At 29.1% G+C, this 17,273-nt stretch overlaps 1 protein-coding gene across 1 annotated transcript; it reads right to left on the bottom strand.

The window, feature by feature from the left end:
• Positions 1-5,650: 5,650 nt before the first annotated feature.
• Positions 5,651-15,877, bottom strand: LOC112596652 (EF-hand domain-containing family member C2-like). The gene is made up of 11 exons (XM_025342411.1): positions 15,818-15,877; positions 12,160-12,342; positions 11,197-11,350; positions 10,629-10,858; positions 10,223-10,477; positions 9,714-9,961; positions 8,900-9,168; positions 7,473-7,651; positions 6,998-7,422; positions 5,902-6,004; positions 5,651-5,728 (listed from the first exon to the last, which is right to left on the bottom strand). Exons 1-11 carry the CDS (start codon positions 15,875-15,877, stop codon positions 5,651-5,653), a joined length of 2,184 nt encoding a protein of 727 aa, XP_025198196.1.
• Positions 15,878-17,273: the final 1,396 nt, after the last annotated feature.

The raw sequence follows: 17,273 nt of genomic DNA, 5'->3' as shown, positions 1-17,273 counted from the left end.
GTTTTTTCATAGCTGTCACCATTGCAAAATATCATCGTGACGTCGTACATTTTTACATTACCATTTTTTTTTTTCAGGATCAATATATTAATATGATTATTATGACGACGAAAAAAATAATATTATTTTATGATGCGACGTATAAAATCTTTGCGGTCGTCTTCCCCATTCGCAATATCGTTTTGGTCGTGCGTATTATATGAATATGGCACCTATACCGGCTATACCTAATATTGTACAGTTTCTATCCGTTCGATCGTACATATTGAAATTACGTGAGCGTTATTATTACGTATAGGTATATCGTGTACATATATATGAGCACCATGGTACGTGTTTGTATGCGTGTGTGTTCGTTTATTGTGTCAAATGAACCGAGCGAATCTCGTATACGGTAGTCGTATGTAATAATATATATATATATAAACCTTTATTCTTGTATTATATTATTGTTTGCGGTCCGGCGGGGTATGTATATATATACTACATAACTACGATCGCTGTACACCGCTGACGACTAGGTCCAATGGCGCAGTAAACAACAATAATAATAATTTTTTTTTTCGTCTTCATTTTTGCTCCTCTCCTTTACCGTATTGCCAATACATATATAATAATAATATAATGCTAATAAATGATAAGACGTGTAATACGCCTCCTATATCGTCTTAGGAATTCCATTGGCCATCGCATCAATATAATAATAATATAACGAGATCGATTCGATGCGCACAGCGACGTCCACTAGCTGGCTATATGTATACCTATATACTGCACGTATTATTATACAATACAATACAATACAATACGAACGGTCCGAGGGGATTCCATCTGAAGCGAGCGCACATATAGCGTATGGGTATAATATACCTAACGAATATTTACGCGTTATTCAGCAACGCGGATGGATTCGGTCGGAATTATAATAATAATATATTATGTTCTCGCCTGGCGGCCGGCGAACAAGTGCACACTCCGCCCCTGTGGTGTAATTGCGGGAAACAAACGGCGTCGGCGTCGGGCGAAAAGCATAATATTATATTACCCGCCGTGTTCGGACCACCCCCGAATTAGGTGTATATGTTATTTATTTTGTTTGTTTGTTTGTTGGTTTATTTTTTGTTTTTATTTTTTTAACGCCGCATTGATGATATGTGAGAAAATAAAATATCGCGCGATAACGTTTTAAGTTTCAACCGCGATACGGACATAAAATAATAATATCACACGATGCCTATACCTATAATATGGACGAATAAAAATTAATAGGTACAAAGAATTTGAAACGAAATTCATCGTCACTCTTCCGAAATTTACATAAACACGCGTCATTATAATAAAATATAATATACAATCGAACAATAATAAATTTTAAGATGTACATAGAAAATAACGTTTTGTCAATAAAATGTTTATCCGCGTAACTGTAGCTATCTTACCTATAATTTACGTAGCTATAATAGCGCAAACATCGTTGGAAATATTTAATATGGCCATATAGTAAAAAAACCTGACTTGGTCGCGGGGAAGCACGAGGGGAAAACAATCCAACTATATAAATATTATAAACTATAGGTATGTGCTATGTATACTGTTGCAAGAAACCATGTAGGTACATAAACGTTTATAATCAATATATGTTTAAGTTTTAACCGTTTCAGACAAAGCACATCTGTTCTACCGATATAAAAGGTATAAGGTACTTATAGTAGTTATAGTACTTACCTACCTATTGTGGTTATTCATTTTTAAAATGTTAAACATTTTTTTTCCTCAAATTTCAGTGGGAGATAGGGCGGGGCATTTGATGCATTTTTGCCAGTTATATATAACGCTACTGCTACGGTACATTAATATAATCTTGTTGTTTATATAGACTCCTCCTTGTAATGTCGTATACCTAACTATATTATATATCCACTACTCACCTGTATTATATATTTAAATTCTTATATAGTTGATTAATGTGCGAGGTACCTAATATATACAATATATGTACAATAACATTGAATTTTCCCGCGGGTGTTGCAAACATTTCAAAAGAAACAGAATGATAAAACAAAAAAAAAAAAACTCGTGCGAATAAACGTGTACACTGGTGTAATAATAATACATATAGTCCGTTGGCTGCAATAGTGATGTCTATAATGAAAACAACAAAACTATAGAACCATATGGAAATGTCACGGTGTATAAGTGTGTATATAAGGCATGAATAATGGTATGTTAAAATATATAACTATATAAGTGTATATAGTCGTTGTAATACAGTATACATGTGCAAAAACACATCGAATGTCAATACATATATAGGTATACAAATTATGTATATTATACACTTTACAAATCTATAACGACATTATAACTAGTACTGTATATAGTACAATATACAAAGTGTGTTCATGTGTTGTAGTTTATACTATATAGGTTTATATATATTTTTTTGACATCAAACACTCGCCTTATCCTGAAAGAGACAAAATAATTTGATATTTTTTGAGAGTAATTTGGTGTCTTTAGAAAAAACTATGTTAAAAAATTCTAGTTTTTATTATTATGACATATAAGTCCCAAAATAGTGGACTAATACATTTTGTAGGAGACCCTTAGGTCTCTTCATTCCATACTCGTCGTACATTTGAAGAGGACACGTAATTATAGGTATACAAAAATTAATTTTTGTAATAATAAATTAAATTATGTAAAAATATTATTTATATGTATAAATATATATTTTAAACAAACTTGATTGATAGCAATGATTCTTCAAGTTTTTCAAAAAACTCTGTCGTACCTATATAATATACGATTAACATATATTATTTATTCATACGTTTTATATTCATTAAACTCGTACGCGTATTAATTATATTAACTAAATAGATCTGCGAAAATATTTTTTGAAAAATTGTATAAACAAGCAGAGCTAGATAAGTTCGATTTTGTATCAACTTAAAACTATATGGTGATTATACGGTATTAGCAGTAGTACTTACTACCTAATTTACTAGTACCTACCCCATAGAAGTTTCTTGACATTAATAAAAAACAATTCTCACCAAACAAAACACAAAATGTTTTTTGATACAAAAACGAAATCTATTGAAATAATATTAAATTAAATTAAAAGTTAAAAATAAAATAAATTAAGTTAATTTAAAATGTATTTAGTTGATTTCATATAAATTGATCCAGTAGTTAAATTAACAAAAATCCAAAAGTAACTAGTTAAGTTAAAAATTGAAAATAAAATTCATTTGTAACTCACATTAATATTAATTTTAAAGGATATAATTTATTTAATTTTCAGCCTTAATAAAATAAAGTACTATATATATACATGTATTATACTTTGTTGTCGTATATTTACGAGTAATGTTCACTTACATAAAATCAAAACATTGGAATCTACTAAAATAGATAGGTACTATAGATGTTCAAAAAATATTCTAGCCATGATATCATTATCCTGTACGTGTATATACATTATACGGTTCCAATAAATCGATAATTGATAATATGTAACAGCTCGCAGTTTAACAGCTTCCGACGCAGTATATTTATCCGCTGAATTATAAACGGTTCGTAAAACGCGAAATCAAATTGTATAAAATTTATTAATATACAAATATTTTACCGTATAGGTACACGGGGGCGTGTACACACGTATATGAGAGGAATAAACCTTCAGGATTTAGAATACTACCGCTTTGCAACCGTGGTCACTGGCTGTATGCCAAAATATTTGGAACGAAGGTTTTCTCGCTCCTCGGGCGATTAACGATATGGCGGTCAACTATATTATAATATTACGGCGAGATTTATATACGTTTCACGGTAGTGCGAAACGGTTTGTGTGTGAACAGGTCAGTGTTTCAGTGTAATTGTATATCAAAATTTTATGCTATAGAATAATCGTGCTGTATCAGACACTTGCGCCATACAGCAAAATCACTTCTGATAGATATTTTAATTGAAAGAAAAAATTGCGACAGCAAGCCTTTAAAAATAATCGAAGTATATATTCGTATTATGTCCTATTTATAATTTTTTATTAACTGATTATACATACTAATCAATAATATAGTTAAATGTATAAAAGTAAAAACTGATATAGCGATGGATAATATTATACCTATTTTCATAGTAATATAATTACAAGTAATGACAATATTAAATTAACTATAATAATAATAAATCCTTAAGTAAGAATATTAAGTAGATCTAAAAAAAATTTTAAAAAAATCAGGATAATTTAAAAATTACTCAGGAGAAAACGCACACATCGGCCTCGAATAACGCTACTGAGAACATATTATAGATACACTGTTTACTGTAACCAACTAAGATAACCTATGTGTATGTTATTTTAAACGTGAACTTGGTCACTCCACCTAACCAAAGATCAAAAATCACTGAAGTATTTCATTTGTGTAAGTAAACTACAGTAATCGTATTATATTCTCTTTATTTTCTTATTTTCTATATTTCTTTATTTCGGAAAAATACAAAATAATAAATAAAACCTTAACATCTTACTATAAACACATTTCGGTGCTTTAATTTTATTTCTGGCGGGCCAAAGAAGACGTTTAACAAAGAATGGTTATTCTACACTCAGGAAATGAAGCGTTTTCGAGCTATTAGTTTTGGAGTATAAGCGGCTACGATAGGACGTATGCATTTCTGTTATGATACATACAGGTATTGATAATTATTTTAACGTGCAGGGTTGTGTCCTGATGGTGTACACACAGAGTTCCGGATTTCCCTTTCGCTTCCGTTTTCCCATGCCCGAGTATAGTCAAATATCGTATGATGTATATACATTTCATATTATATATATGTACTTAAACAGCTCCAAACGTGTATTGATATATAATATATAAATATATATAAGCATAATATGTATATTATATTATAATATTATACGTATGTATTTCAAACCATAACCAGTTTTACTTATCTCACCAGTCTGGTAGTTGACATGACCTTGTGGGCACCTCTGTGTCGGGAAACTATAAAATAATGCGGTTTTCTTGAAACGGCAGTGGCGACGGCACCGTTCTTCGTTCGGAGTATAGGACCCACTCACTGTGCAGACCGCCACCAAGGCCGGTCAGACTGGTAAAATGCGTACACCGTACACGTAAAATATAATATATTAAATATAATAATATATATACAAAAACGACAACAACAACACACGATACGCGCGTTTGTCCGCTAAAAACTCGCGTCAGTCGAATTAAAATATTGGTCATCGCTTCCTGAATAGTTAATGAAGCGCAGACGCACGCACAATAACCACTGGTGTGCGAGCTCACAATAATAATTGATATTAATATTTAATGTATTATATTATTAATATAACGACGGGCGACGTGTTCCGAATAGTAGTCGTCTTCGTGGTGTATGTCAAATTGGCATTCTTCAATCGTAATAATATGTCGTAGGTAGGTACTTGCAGGCCAGACCCGATGATGCTCATATTGAATTTATTTTTGTTATTATGTTCAATAGTGGCTAACTGGGTGTGTGATAAAATAATACAGACTGGACACAAAGTTTTTTATTTAAATTAAATTTGCGAATTTAAAACTTTATGGTTTGACCGAAATATAATTTTCCGCCATGATTACTATATTTATTACGCTTCCGACCGCAGGTCATCTATGAACTCGTTCACTCGAACCAAAACCTTTTTGGATTTCACGAACAACAGTTCCTGTAACACATAATCATCATCACGGATATACTTACGACCACAAAACAATTCGTGTATTGCAACTATGCGGTTTATTCAGTAGCGGACACAGCCAAGCTTAATTGCTTGAGTGATAAGTTAGGTAATATATATATGTGTGTGTGTGTGGTGTGTGTGGATGTTCGTGTACTTACTCTGGCCAATCTAGATGGAGGTTCCACCGGATTTTTTACATAATCTATGAATTCCACCATGTCTTCGAAGTTTACAGTACAGCCGTTTTTTGTATCTGTGAATCTATAACAGTATAATATAATATATTATATATAGTATATATATAGGCATGTCGCATGTAGAGGCGTTCTGTTGATCAGAATTTGATCTGATAATGCGTTTCGTATAGTCGTATAGGCATACCTACCTATGGATTTGATTTAAATTACAAGCGATGAAAATAAAAAAAATCTACTTCAATTATCATTAATCATCCAAACTATATCAATCTACATTCTACAGTATTAGAATAATACTATCTAACAAACATGATATTATATTATACAGTACGCATGACGAATTTAAAATATTGATTATTGCAGTAAACAACAAAATTAAATATTGTAGACATATTACGATCTATTATGAAACAGCAATTAATTTATACGATATAATAGTGTTATACGCATCGTTAAACATGTTTGTAAATAAATTTTAACTATGGGAAAAAAATTAGTTTTATTTTTATGAATAAAAATGTAACATCGTCAACTGTTATTTTCCACGTTAATGAAACAATCAGTCGTTCGATAATTTATTCATAAAATTATGTTTACCATCGAAAATTAATATAAACACTATAGTAACAACGTGGATGCAACGAAAATTAATTTGAAAAAAATAAACGAAAATAATATAGTAAATAAAAAAAAAAATAAAGCTGGATTTAACTTGATTAAATAATATATTATATTGGTTATAAATATATCTTTATTGTTTATACCAAAAATTGCATTTAAAAAAAATAATTGTTCACAAGCTTAAAATTATTTAACGATATTTGATAGGACCTATATATTGTCAATTCTGAATTTAATATGTAGGTTTAATAATAATTCATACACGATTGGAAATAAACAAATTAAACAATATTTTATGAAGCAGTGTTATCTGCTCTTATCAACTTATCACAATATAACTTCGGTACACTAAAAAATATGAGATTACAGGTTTTAATTTTCAAATTAAAATGGACGAAATTTTAAGTATGAGCATATCATATTCTTCAATGCTTACTTATTAACGATAATATTAGTTATTTCCTCATTCAACGGGACTTTATTGCTTTTCATCGCTTTAATTACTTCACTACATACAATGTATCCTGCTTGGTCAGATCTCGATTTTCTTGATCTAAAATTATTTTTTAAACCGTCAAAGTGTATAAAACCGCCTTTTCTCATTGCGTCTTGTACTGCGCTTCTTAGTACATTATCTGTAAAAGGTTCATATGGATCTGGGCGTTTGTACTTTAGTGCAAGTACAACTCCAATATGAGGATTAAGTTCTCCTTCAAAGGACAAAACGTTTCTGAATTCATCTCTATCCACCAATTCTCGATCTTGAAAATATTTCGTTCGAAATTCGTCCAAACTCTGGAATCGATTGTTTATCAGTTCAAGCGTTTTGCTTCTGGCTGTTGTCAAATTACTGTGTGAGAACTGAAAATATTAATTTTATATTAGAGTTCTTTGATATTTTTCATATTTACCTCTTTTGGGTTATCGATCATGAATTGCAATGTCTTATCGTCGATATCTACAATAGTAAACTTGAATTCGTCAATACAAATATTAACTCCTACCGCTAACTGATGAAAAATGAATAAATCCGCCTGGTTTTGGTATTCACTAAACCCACGTTTTGAACGAAACATTCCGCCACGCATTCCTTGGAAAAATCATAACAGTATAAATTAATAACAAAACAATATACCCATACCAAAAAATAAGAGTAATAAATAATTATTTTCAACAATACATATTATATGATATTATCTGATAAAATATTTATGATAAAAATCAAAATAATAAAAGAGGGGAAGTATAGGTAACCACTCTACGGTAGCGGCTCTAGATACAATGGTAACTTGTAGGTGTTGAGTATATTCAAAATAATTAGTAATAATCGCTGTAATATGTATGTAGGTTATTCGAATTCAATGATATTCACAATTATATAAAAAAAAAAAATGATTCTTGGTAAAGATGGTATATCAGCCTAGTTATTACTAAGTGTATTTTATGATATATTTATATCCCTCTATTACCATTTAGTATTTACTAATAGTAATATTTATTGTACGATATTGTTAGTAATATTGCAAGCATTATACGGTTAGGTTAAAATTAGACTTAAAATTATTTTAAATATTTTTAAAATATTATTGTGTACATTGAAGTATAATAATATACATAATAGTTTCAAATCCTTATAGTAAATATTTTCGAATTCGAACAAAATTATTAAAATCATCATTCTTCGTTTAAGTTTATAATATCATTAAAATTTTAACTTAAGATTTTAACACAAAAACATTGTATTTATAGTATTTTTTTTTAGAGTTTTTGGTTTCAGTAACTAACTTATAAAAGTTAAAAAAAAATAATTTTAAAGTTTTAAATATTTATGAGGACTATTGTATTCAATTTGTAAGTTTTACAAGTTTACGACTAAGCAACATTTTTATAGAAATTTATTTTAAAAACTCAATTTTTTAGCGTCTATAAATAGCTAAATTGCTCAAAAAAAAATTCAAAATATAAATATTAAAAAAATTAATAATAATTTTATCTACATTTTGACTTCAGGCGCTTATAAAATATACTTGTAGAATTACTCATTTTTTTTCTAGTCAATATAATATTGATAAACTTTTTATTGAATTTCAAAATCTCAAAGTAATATAATTATAAATACATTTTAAACTTAAAAAAAAATCGAAATTTTTATGATTTTGAGCTTTGACGATATTTGTAAAATCCAAATCTTTTCTGTTTATAAATTTATCAGATTTATAAAATTAAGTATTTTTATATTAATATAATTATTTTTATTTTTTATTTATTTTTTAAATTATTTAATGTATAGAAAATACTTGGAGAACATTGTGTAAAATACTTAAGAATTAAAACTTACCTGAATTTGTTTCTCTATATTCATATATAGCGAATTCTGTGTCATCTAAATAATACTTCAACATGAAATTTCTTCCTCTATTAATTGGATCATCGGTTATCATTTTAATGAGAAACCCAAATATTATTCCTGTACCTCCATATTTAATCAAACGTTTCCTCAGTACTTCATCATAGTTCTTCAAAATTATTTCTACTCGTTTTTGATTCAAAAATTCTTCTTCAATTTCCTTCATTGTTTTAGGGGCTTCTATTGGATTGAAAGTTTCTAAAATATAACATATCATCATTAGGCATAAATAATGTCTATTATAAACACGTAAATTAACTATAACTACACAAAAGTAACAAAAATTACATTTTTAATATAATAATACTATATTAAATTTACTGAAAAAACGTAAAAAACGTAAAAAATTCTAAAATTAGAGTATTAACTTATTCAAGAAGTCTTGTACATGCATTTACGAAATTATAGTAATGCAATATTTTAAAGTCAAAATAACTTTTTGACTATGTGTAATATGTATTATAGAAACAGCACAATAATAGTAATGTGTATACCCAGGATACCTATCAACACGTATATATGTTTCCGTTATCATTGTAATGTTGAAAGTAATTTTTTTGAGAGGGAAAGTAGGTAAACGTTTTGCTGTACAGTAGGTGCCCAGTGTAAAAAATCAAATAAAAATCCATTAGTATTGTTTTTAATGCGATGCGACAGTGTAAACAAATTATATTAATTTAATCGATAGTTGATAGAGTTATAATACTATTATTTTCTAAATTCGATTTTAATCTGTTAGGTATACTCACCTAATTGGTATACATTTTTATAAAAGCTTTTAGTACATTCATCACATGCAAACAATACGACAGAACGACCATACACGTTTAAAACTTGTCCGATGAACAAATCTGTACAATGATAATATGACACATTTTCTTTACCCCCAAGCTGAGTATCCATAGTATAGTAAAACGAATTTTTGTTTGTCGACATAACATTCAGTATGTCTTGTTTGACATTGTAGCCAGGTTGTAAACACCACGGGCCTTCCTGGAAATGAAACAAACACGTCTAAACAATAGTATTTAATACTATATTGTACCTATATGACACGACGATGGGTCTCGAAACACATGCTAACCGCTGTAAAATAATCGTACCATTAAAATTCGATAAAAGTAAAAACTTGTAAAATGTTTCTCTGTTTTGTCTTATCATTCGGTGTTCAGGGCCCAGTCGAATTAACTCATAACATTTATATCTACCTATATCTATATAATATATTTATTATATAATAAAATGTATGATTACTGTCGGTAACCGTTGTCTTCTCACAATCATTTTGTGACGTATCCCAGTGACTTTGGTTTCATCAATGATTTCTTCAACTAACTCCATCGTGTCGTCGGCAAGGTAATAAAGAACTTCGTAGAAATGCAGTTCGCCTTCAATTTGATTACGGTCGTCCCAATAGCCCCTAAATCGCAAGATCAGATTGTCGTAGCCATTAGGAGGTGGGTTCCGAGTTAAATTCGGTTTATTTTTTAACGTTATATCCAGATCGGTCTGTAAAAAAGTCATATAACATTAGAACGCTATTGACCAATATTGTTGCGATGAAAATATTATATTATTATCATTATCCGGAATACTCCGATGACCACATATATAACAATAAAATATATTGATCGCATTGCAAAATAATACAGTACTTCACTTTTTTCCTGTACTCAAAATATGGATCTTCGGGAATCTGTTCGTTGTCTTTCGCAGGAACTCCCATCGTGTGCAGGAAGTCTCTAGTAAATGTGTCGACACCTGTGATTCTTAACTCTTTTCCATAAAATATCACTGTAGTGCCGACGACCAAATCGGGTAGCCTGTAATAGGGCCCAGTTTCTTGATCACAGCCAGGTAACGGTATTTTTTGTTTTTTTATGAAACAACCTATGGCCGATTTAATTAGTATAATAAAAAACAAATGTAATTTTCAAATTTAATACATATTTATTTGAAACTTGTTATACGAGTTTTATAATAGGAAAGGTTATTACCCTTCAACATTTCATTTCGATCAATATGAGTTGTATCATAATTATTCAATGTTTTTAATTACCTGTTTAAATTTTCTTTAGTTACTATATAATATTACAATGCTATTCTATGATCGTTATTTTTTTTTTTCTTAAGTTAATTGTGTTTTATAAAATTTGAATTATTTATTTATTTAAAACCCGTTATGTATTTTTAACTAAGTAGGTTCGATTATTTATATAGGTAAGAACCTTGTGGATAGCCGCTGTTTGGTTTCGTCGGTTCGTTTACTTGAATTGTTTCGTCCACCAAAAAATAAATGATCTTCAGCTTTTTTAGCATGTAATCTAATCCTCCGGAGCTTCCGCGTCCCGACTTTTTGTAAAATGCGTAAAAAGTGAGAACCTATGATGTACAACATAATAATATATTTGTTCAACACATATTATTCATTACTTCATTTATAAATATAAATTTATTTTTTATTTTCGAATCGTGTAGAATTGATTATATTGATGTAGGTACCTATTCTAGTTCAGTACACAAACCGTACAGTCGTGTCGTTTAAAACGGACCGAAACCAATAAGTAAAACGATACCCAAAACTCTCACAGAAACGGACGTTTACTTTGTTCGTAATGAAATCGAATTTCGCATAACAGAAAAAAAATAAAGAAAACAACTAAAATGAACCGTTCGCACGCCGAAGCATTGATCGGAGTACATTTCTCGTGCACACGCACTGCCCTCGCTAACCTTCTACTTATATAGAGCTACCTGCAAAATTTCTGCGAGGCAACCGATAATAATCGAAACTCGAGAGCATTCAGAAATAATTCCATACACATTTATTTATACACAGTTAAACCTATCTAGTCCATCAATCTGCTGCCCGCGATTGGAATCATTTTGTAACGTGTATAAATAAAACATGTATCAACGAAATATTAAATTACACCGTGAAATACTATCTATGTACATATTTGACAGGTACCTAACTCGTGTATTATTTTTCCTTCTCGTGATGCGTTCCAATATCGTGTAACGTCATGCTCTTTTCGGCTAACCAATATACTATAATGTTATATATACCTATTCAATACACAGCGTGTGCTTGTCCGGTGTTAAACGCATACTAGCTATTATTTTTTATTATTACATCCGTCTGTTAGTTGGTTTATACTTCTAAAATAAATAAATTTTTTTTCTTTTACCTCTTTATCGTCAAACGCCAACCAGTTGCGCATGTTGATGACGTTGTGGCCTTTGGCTAACATCACCATGGCTACGTCTGCATCACAGAACAAGGGTTCTTTTTTTTTTTCTATCGACTTTATGAATCTCACGTTGTCGATGCATTCTAAATCACTCCCTATTGGATATTTATCTTTAATTTCCTGCAAAAATGTAAAGGCCGTGAATCGTAATTTATTAAATAATATATGTGTGCATATTATATTATCTAGCTCTTGTAAATGTATAAACCGTCAATTACAAAACGAATGTCGTTTAAAATCGCGAGTATTGTTCATTATAACATTACTATTGTGTTCAACTAGATTTTTTGATAATCTTGGCTCATTCATAGGAAAAACTAAGCTGATAAAAGGCAACAGTAATTCTATTTTTACATAGGTATGTACCACAACCTACAGATTTACACTCTAGTTGATTGGAATTATAACATGTAATTTTAAAATAATCTGTGAACAATTTCCAAACGTACTAAAAAAAATTGACGAATTCGTAAAATTTATCCATATCACATCACGTTACACGTTATATTTTATAATTTATCTTAATATAGAAGGTACAATCCGTGTGACAGGATGGTGAGAGCTATTGTAACTTTTTAATACGATAATAATGTCACGCATATAAATATAAATAACACAACGCTTTACACCTGCAACTGTAAAAAATCACAATCAATGTATATAAAATACAAGTAACCATGTTATATATTTAATATTTATGTATAAAAAAAAAACGGAATCTCTATTCGCGTGTTGGATATGTTTATAAACCTAACTAATGCAAATGGTATTGTGAATATATTAAATTAAATTACAGAAAAAATACCAAAATAAATATCAAAATTTCAATACATAAAATGTTTGTTGCTTAAGATTTTATCGATGTAAGAAATTACATTTAATTATTTAATTATTTTAAACAACTTAGTAATGCAGTACACTAAACAAATTCATAAAATATTTTCAAACATGAAAAAAAATGTATCTATACTTGTACTATTTTTCATATAAACAATCCTAGCTTAAAAGGATAATATTTTTTTAAAAATTTAGGAGACTCAGTTCGTATGCAGACAGGTTATAGTGTAGGTTATGGGTATACATCATATCACTCATATCTATACTAATATTATGCAGCTGAAGAGTTTATGTTTGAATGCACCTCAGATAAAACTTCTTTTCTGATTTCAATTAAATTTTAACATATTAATAAGTAATAGCTATACTCCATAACAATCGAAAATTTGTTTTCAACCCCTATAGATCACGGTTATATAGATATACGGTTGTTCTGCTACAAACACCATTTATAGGCTCACTAAAATTGAATACATTTTTGTTTATGTACGAAGTTTTTATTAATTACAAAAATAAAATTAAAAAAAAAAAATTGGTATAGCTTAACCAAACTATTGTACATTTCTATGGGATTTTTTTTCAACAAAATAAAATAATATTTAGTTTATATTATTTACTATTAAAATGTACGAAAAAAGGTCAAGCGTTATTTTTGTATCTTCTAGATTCAACTTGGACCAAAGTTTTAAATTTAACAGAAAAATCTTAATAGTAATTTGAACTATATTTTAAACTATATTAGATGCTATATCAAGTCAGCCACGGATTTCCCATCTTAATGAAATTAGTTCACCAAGTACAACTAAGTACGCCTATCCCGACTTGCCCGTGAACTGAGTGCTCTAAAACCGAGATACGCTGATATAATGCCCTACGAAATGTATTGATTAAAAATTATAATAAATATTACTACAGTCTTCGGACCGGAAGCGGAAACGCCAAAACTATGACAAAGACTTTGTGCACAGACGAATTCACGTTTCGTTATAACGCAATAAATATGATATTATATATATATATATACGCGTGTACGTGGCGCGTTACACTGTTATGGTCTGTGACCTTCGGTCGTTACTCTTTGCGGCCCGCAGTTTTTCGTAGGATATATTATTATTATATTACATAGCGAACCGAAATAATGACTACAACAAACAACGGAGCCGTGAAAATTTGCGTTATGTACCGTCGCGCATACGATGTACTATTGTAGGCAGAGTTATACATAATATACAGCTGTATATACGTACGTCTCTATATATATATATATATATATATATACGTTCGATATATACGCAAATAATATATGCGAGAGAGCAAATCAAACGTATATACATGAAAATATAGGAAAATATTTCGAAGAATATTTTTCTTTTCTTCACATCATTTTTTACACAATTTTTTTTTGCGAGTTTGGAAAATTGATTTGTTCGATGTTTAATCTAGCATACGTGATTATACCCGCGTATAATACGATATTGCATACTATTATATACCTATTTTGTAAATACGTGCTGCAGCCAACCAGCGATGTATTATATTATAAGTATAATATGTTGGTATGAAATGATGGACGGTTTTCAACGTGGGAAACATATAATAATATATATACACGCGTTGTCTCACCCGGTCTGAATGATACAGTCGAGACAATAATGATAATAATAATATGTCAAATCATAATTCGATTGTAAAAAAAAGTGTCAAACATTCTTTGAAAAATGTATATGCGTATATGTCGCATTTGAACACTATTAAAAATTAAAGAACATATTAGGAGTCCTTGGGAAGAACGAGAAAAAATAATAGAAACATTGTACTGTTAGTACTATCGATATCTTGGTAAATGTAAATATTTTTTTAATTTATTCTCCGTAACTTCATTATATTATACTAGCATAATACATTTTAGTTATTTTTATTATAATATGAAGATTGATACATAAATAATTACGACTACTCGAGGATGTCAATGAAATAATGCAACACTTTTGGTGTAGGCACCTGTGTGACATTGTCCAGGTGAAACATTTATTAATATTTATCTTTTGTATAATCAGAATCGCCAGCGTTTGGATAGTCTTGCGTTAAATTGATCTTATTTTTTAACGAAGGAAAAATCGTATAATTTTAGCCTAAAGACAGGTGTCAATTTATACGACAGTGGTACCCAGATTTTTTTGACACTTGGTATCATGTTTAAAATAAGGTTTTCCCACGGGTTGCCCTTCCCAAGTTAAAGCATGACTAATCATATAAGGTAGCCGATGCCGCCTTTTGATTTTTCAATTTGTTTTAAACCATAATAATATTTCTTGGCATCTCTGTAAACTTTAGATATAAGAATGGATGGGTCACTTTTATATTAGTAAACTAAAGGTTCACGGTCCGAAATTTAAAGTAGAGACAGACTGCTTTTGTGTAGCATACTCATTCTAATAAAGGGTTTTATCTTAAGTTAATTTTTATAAATAACTAATAAGCTCAAAATATCCAAATTTTTAATCTAGTGACCAATCCATTCTTATCATATCTATACTGTAAATATACACTGCGGTTTTCCTTAGCTCAGACTTTTAGAATCACTGTACGCGATTGCTAAAAACACTTATGAAAATCTGTGATGAGGTATACAATTTTTTAGCACCATGTAATACATCGCATTTGTATAAATACGATTCGTTAAGGAACTACTTCTGTAGCGTTCTGAGAAAATCTTAGTAGACAATAAAACATTTAGATAATATGAATAAGAACTCACCAAGTACGACTGATAGATACCAGGTATTTTTGGTAATAGCGGCCTATCGCATTGGTCCATTTTCGCACCGGAACCTAATTACAATAACGATAAATATATTTCCGAGATGACGATAATATGCCGCTGAAATATTGACCGTACGTATCCCAGGAAACAATTCGGTTGTTTCTAACGTCCACTACTAGAGAAATAATAATATTATTAAATGAAACTAATTATGTATACCTGAAATATTATTTTTATATATATAACTGCACAATGAACTGGAATGTTATTTCAATCTTTGTTATTTTGTATTATACATATACTTATCTATAAGCCATAACCGACGATAGTAGTAAAACGATATCGGTTTTTCATTATAAACGTACCAAACGAAAATAATAATTATTTGCCAGCAACACTTTAACGACATAATATGTTAAAATACGCGTAGAACGCAAAAAAGATTTTAGAATTTAGACCATACTAGGCATACTTATGTCTATATACAATATTAAATTATCATGTAAATGTCACAAACGTTATTTTTATTTTCACAACTCATACATTCAGCAACTAGGTAAGTTAATATCCATTGTAGTTAGATAATATAATATATTATATATTATGACATCACCATCGTGTACATCCAAACTATTTTTAAATTGCTTTTAAATTCTTAAACAATCGGGTCCAAATAATAAAAAAAAAACAAAAATATAGTTCTATATAGTTTATCAAACCATACACAATTTTACTATTAAAAATGATCTCACTATATTATAGGTGAGTGAGCCATAAAACTTGTTTAGTATCCAAAATATCCAAAATAGTAATATATACACGATAAATACATAAAATGATTACATTTTTATGGTATTCTATTACTCTATAATTACCATTGATTAAGACAATATTATTATTTTCAAAACAGCTGCCAGTTTATGTTTAATAATATAAATAATATTATGTACATTTTTACAACTGTTTTCGATTGTTGATTGTGTCTATAACTTATAAGACGTGTAGGTTCCAAAACAAAAAGATTTAAAACTAAAAATGAAAATAAACATATATCATTAATATTACATATATTATAGTTAATGTTTATCACATTTTACTATGTACACGTTATGATTTATGAATCATGAGTGTGAAAAATAATGAAAATTATTTCATTTTTACAGAAGTTATACTATTTATATACTTATATATACAAATACATATAATATTGCAATAATTTATATTTATAATTTATTAAACTGAATTCTGAAAGTATGCAGTAATAAATAAACGACACATAAGTACTTATAATATTCTAAATGTATTAAAATATAAACAGGTATTGTGCAATATATTTTATTCTACTAAATATTTAAATACCATTAAATATCAGTAAAATATACATTATACTCGTAGATGATATTATACTATTTATCTATTATAATATATTTTTAACATGTGCACATTTACA

Source organism: Melanaphis sacchari, unplaced genomic scaffold (genome assembly GCF_002803265.2).
Source record: "Melanaphis sacchari strain LSU unplaced genomic scaffold, SCAv2.0 Contig330_pilon_pilon, whole genome shotgun sequence".
NCBI classification, from domain to species: Eukaryota; Metazoa; Arthropoda; class Insecta; order Hemiptera; family Aphididae; genus Melanaphis; species Melanaphis sacchari.
This window is presented reverse-complemented; position numbering and strand designations above follow the sequence as displayed.

Bases quoted from the DNA above. Each gene is read 5' to 3' on its own strand.
- LOC112596652 (XM_025342411.1), bottom strand. From the start codon at position 15,877: ATGGACCAATGCGATAGGCCGCTATTACCAAAAATACCTGGTATCTAT. The intron at 12,343-15,817 runs GTGAGTTCTTAT...ACATTTTTGCAG, and splicing joins GTATCTATCAGTCGTACTTG to GAAATTAAAGATAAATATCC. The intron at 9,962-10,222 runs GTAATCATACAT...TTTCATTTCCAG, and splicing joins GAAGACAACGGTTACCGACA to GAAGGCCCGTGGTGTTTACA.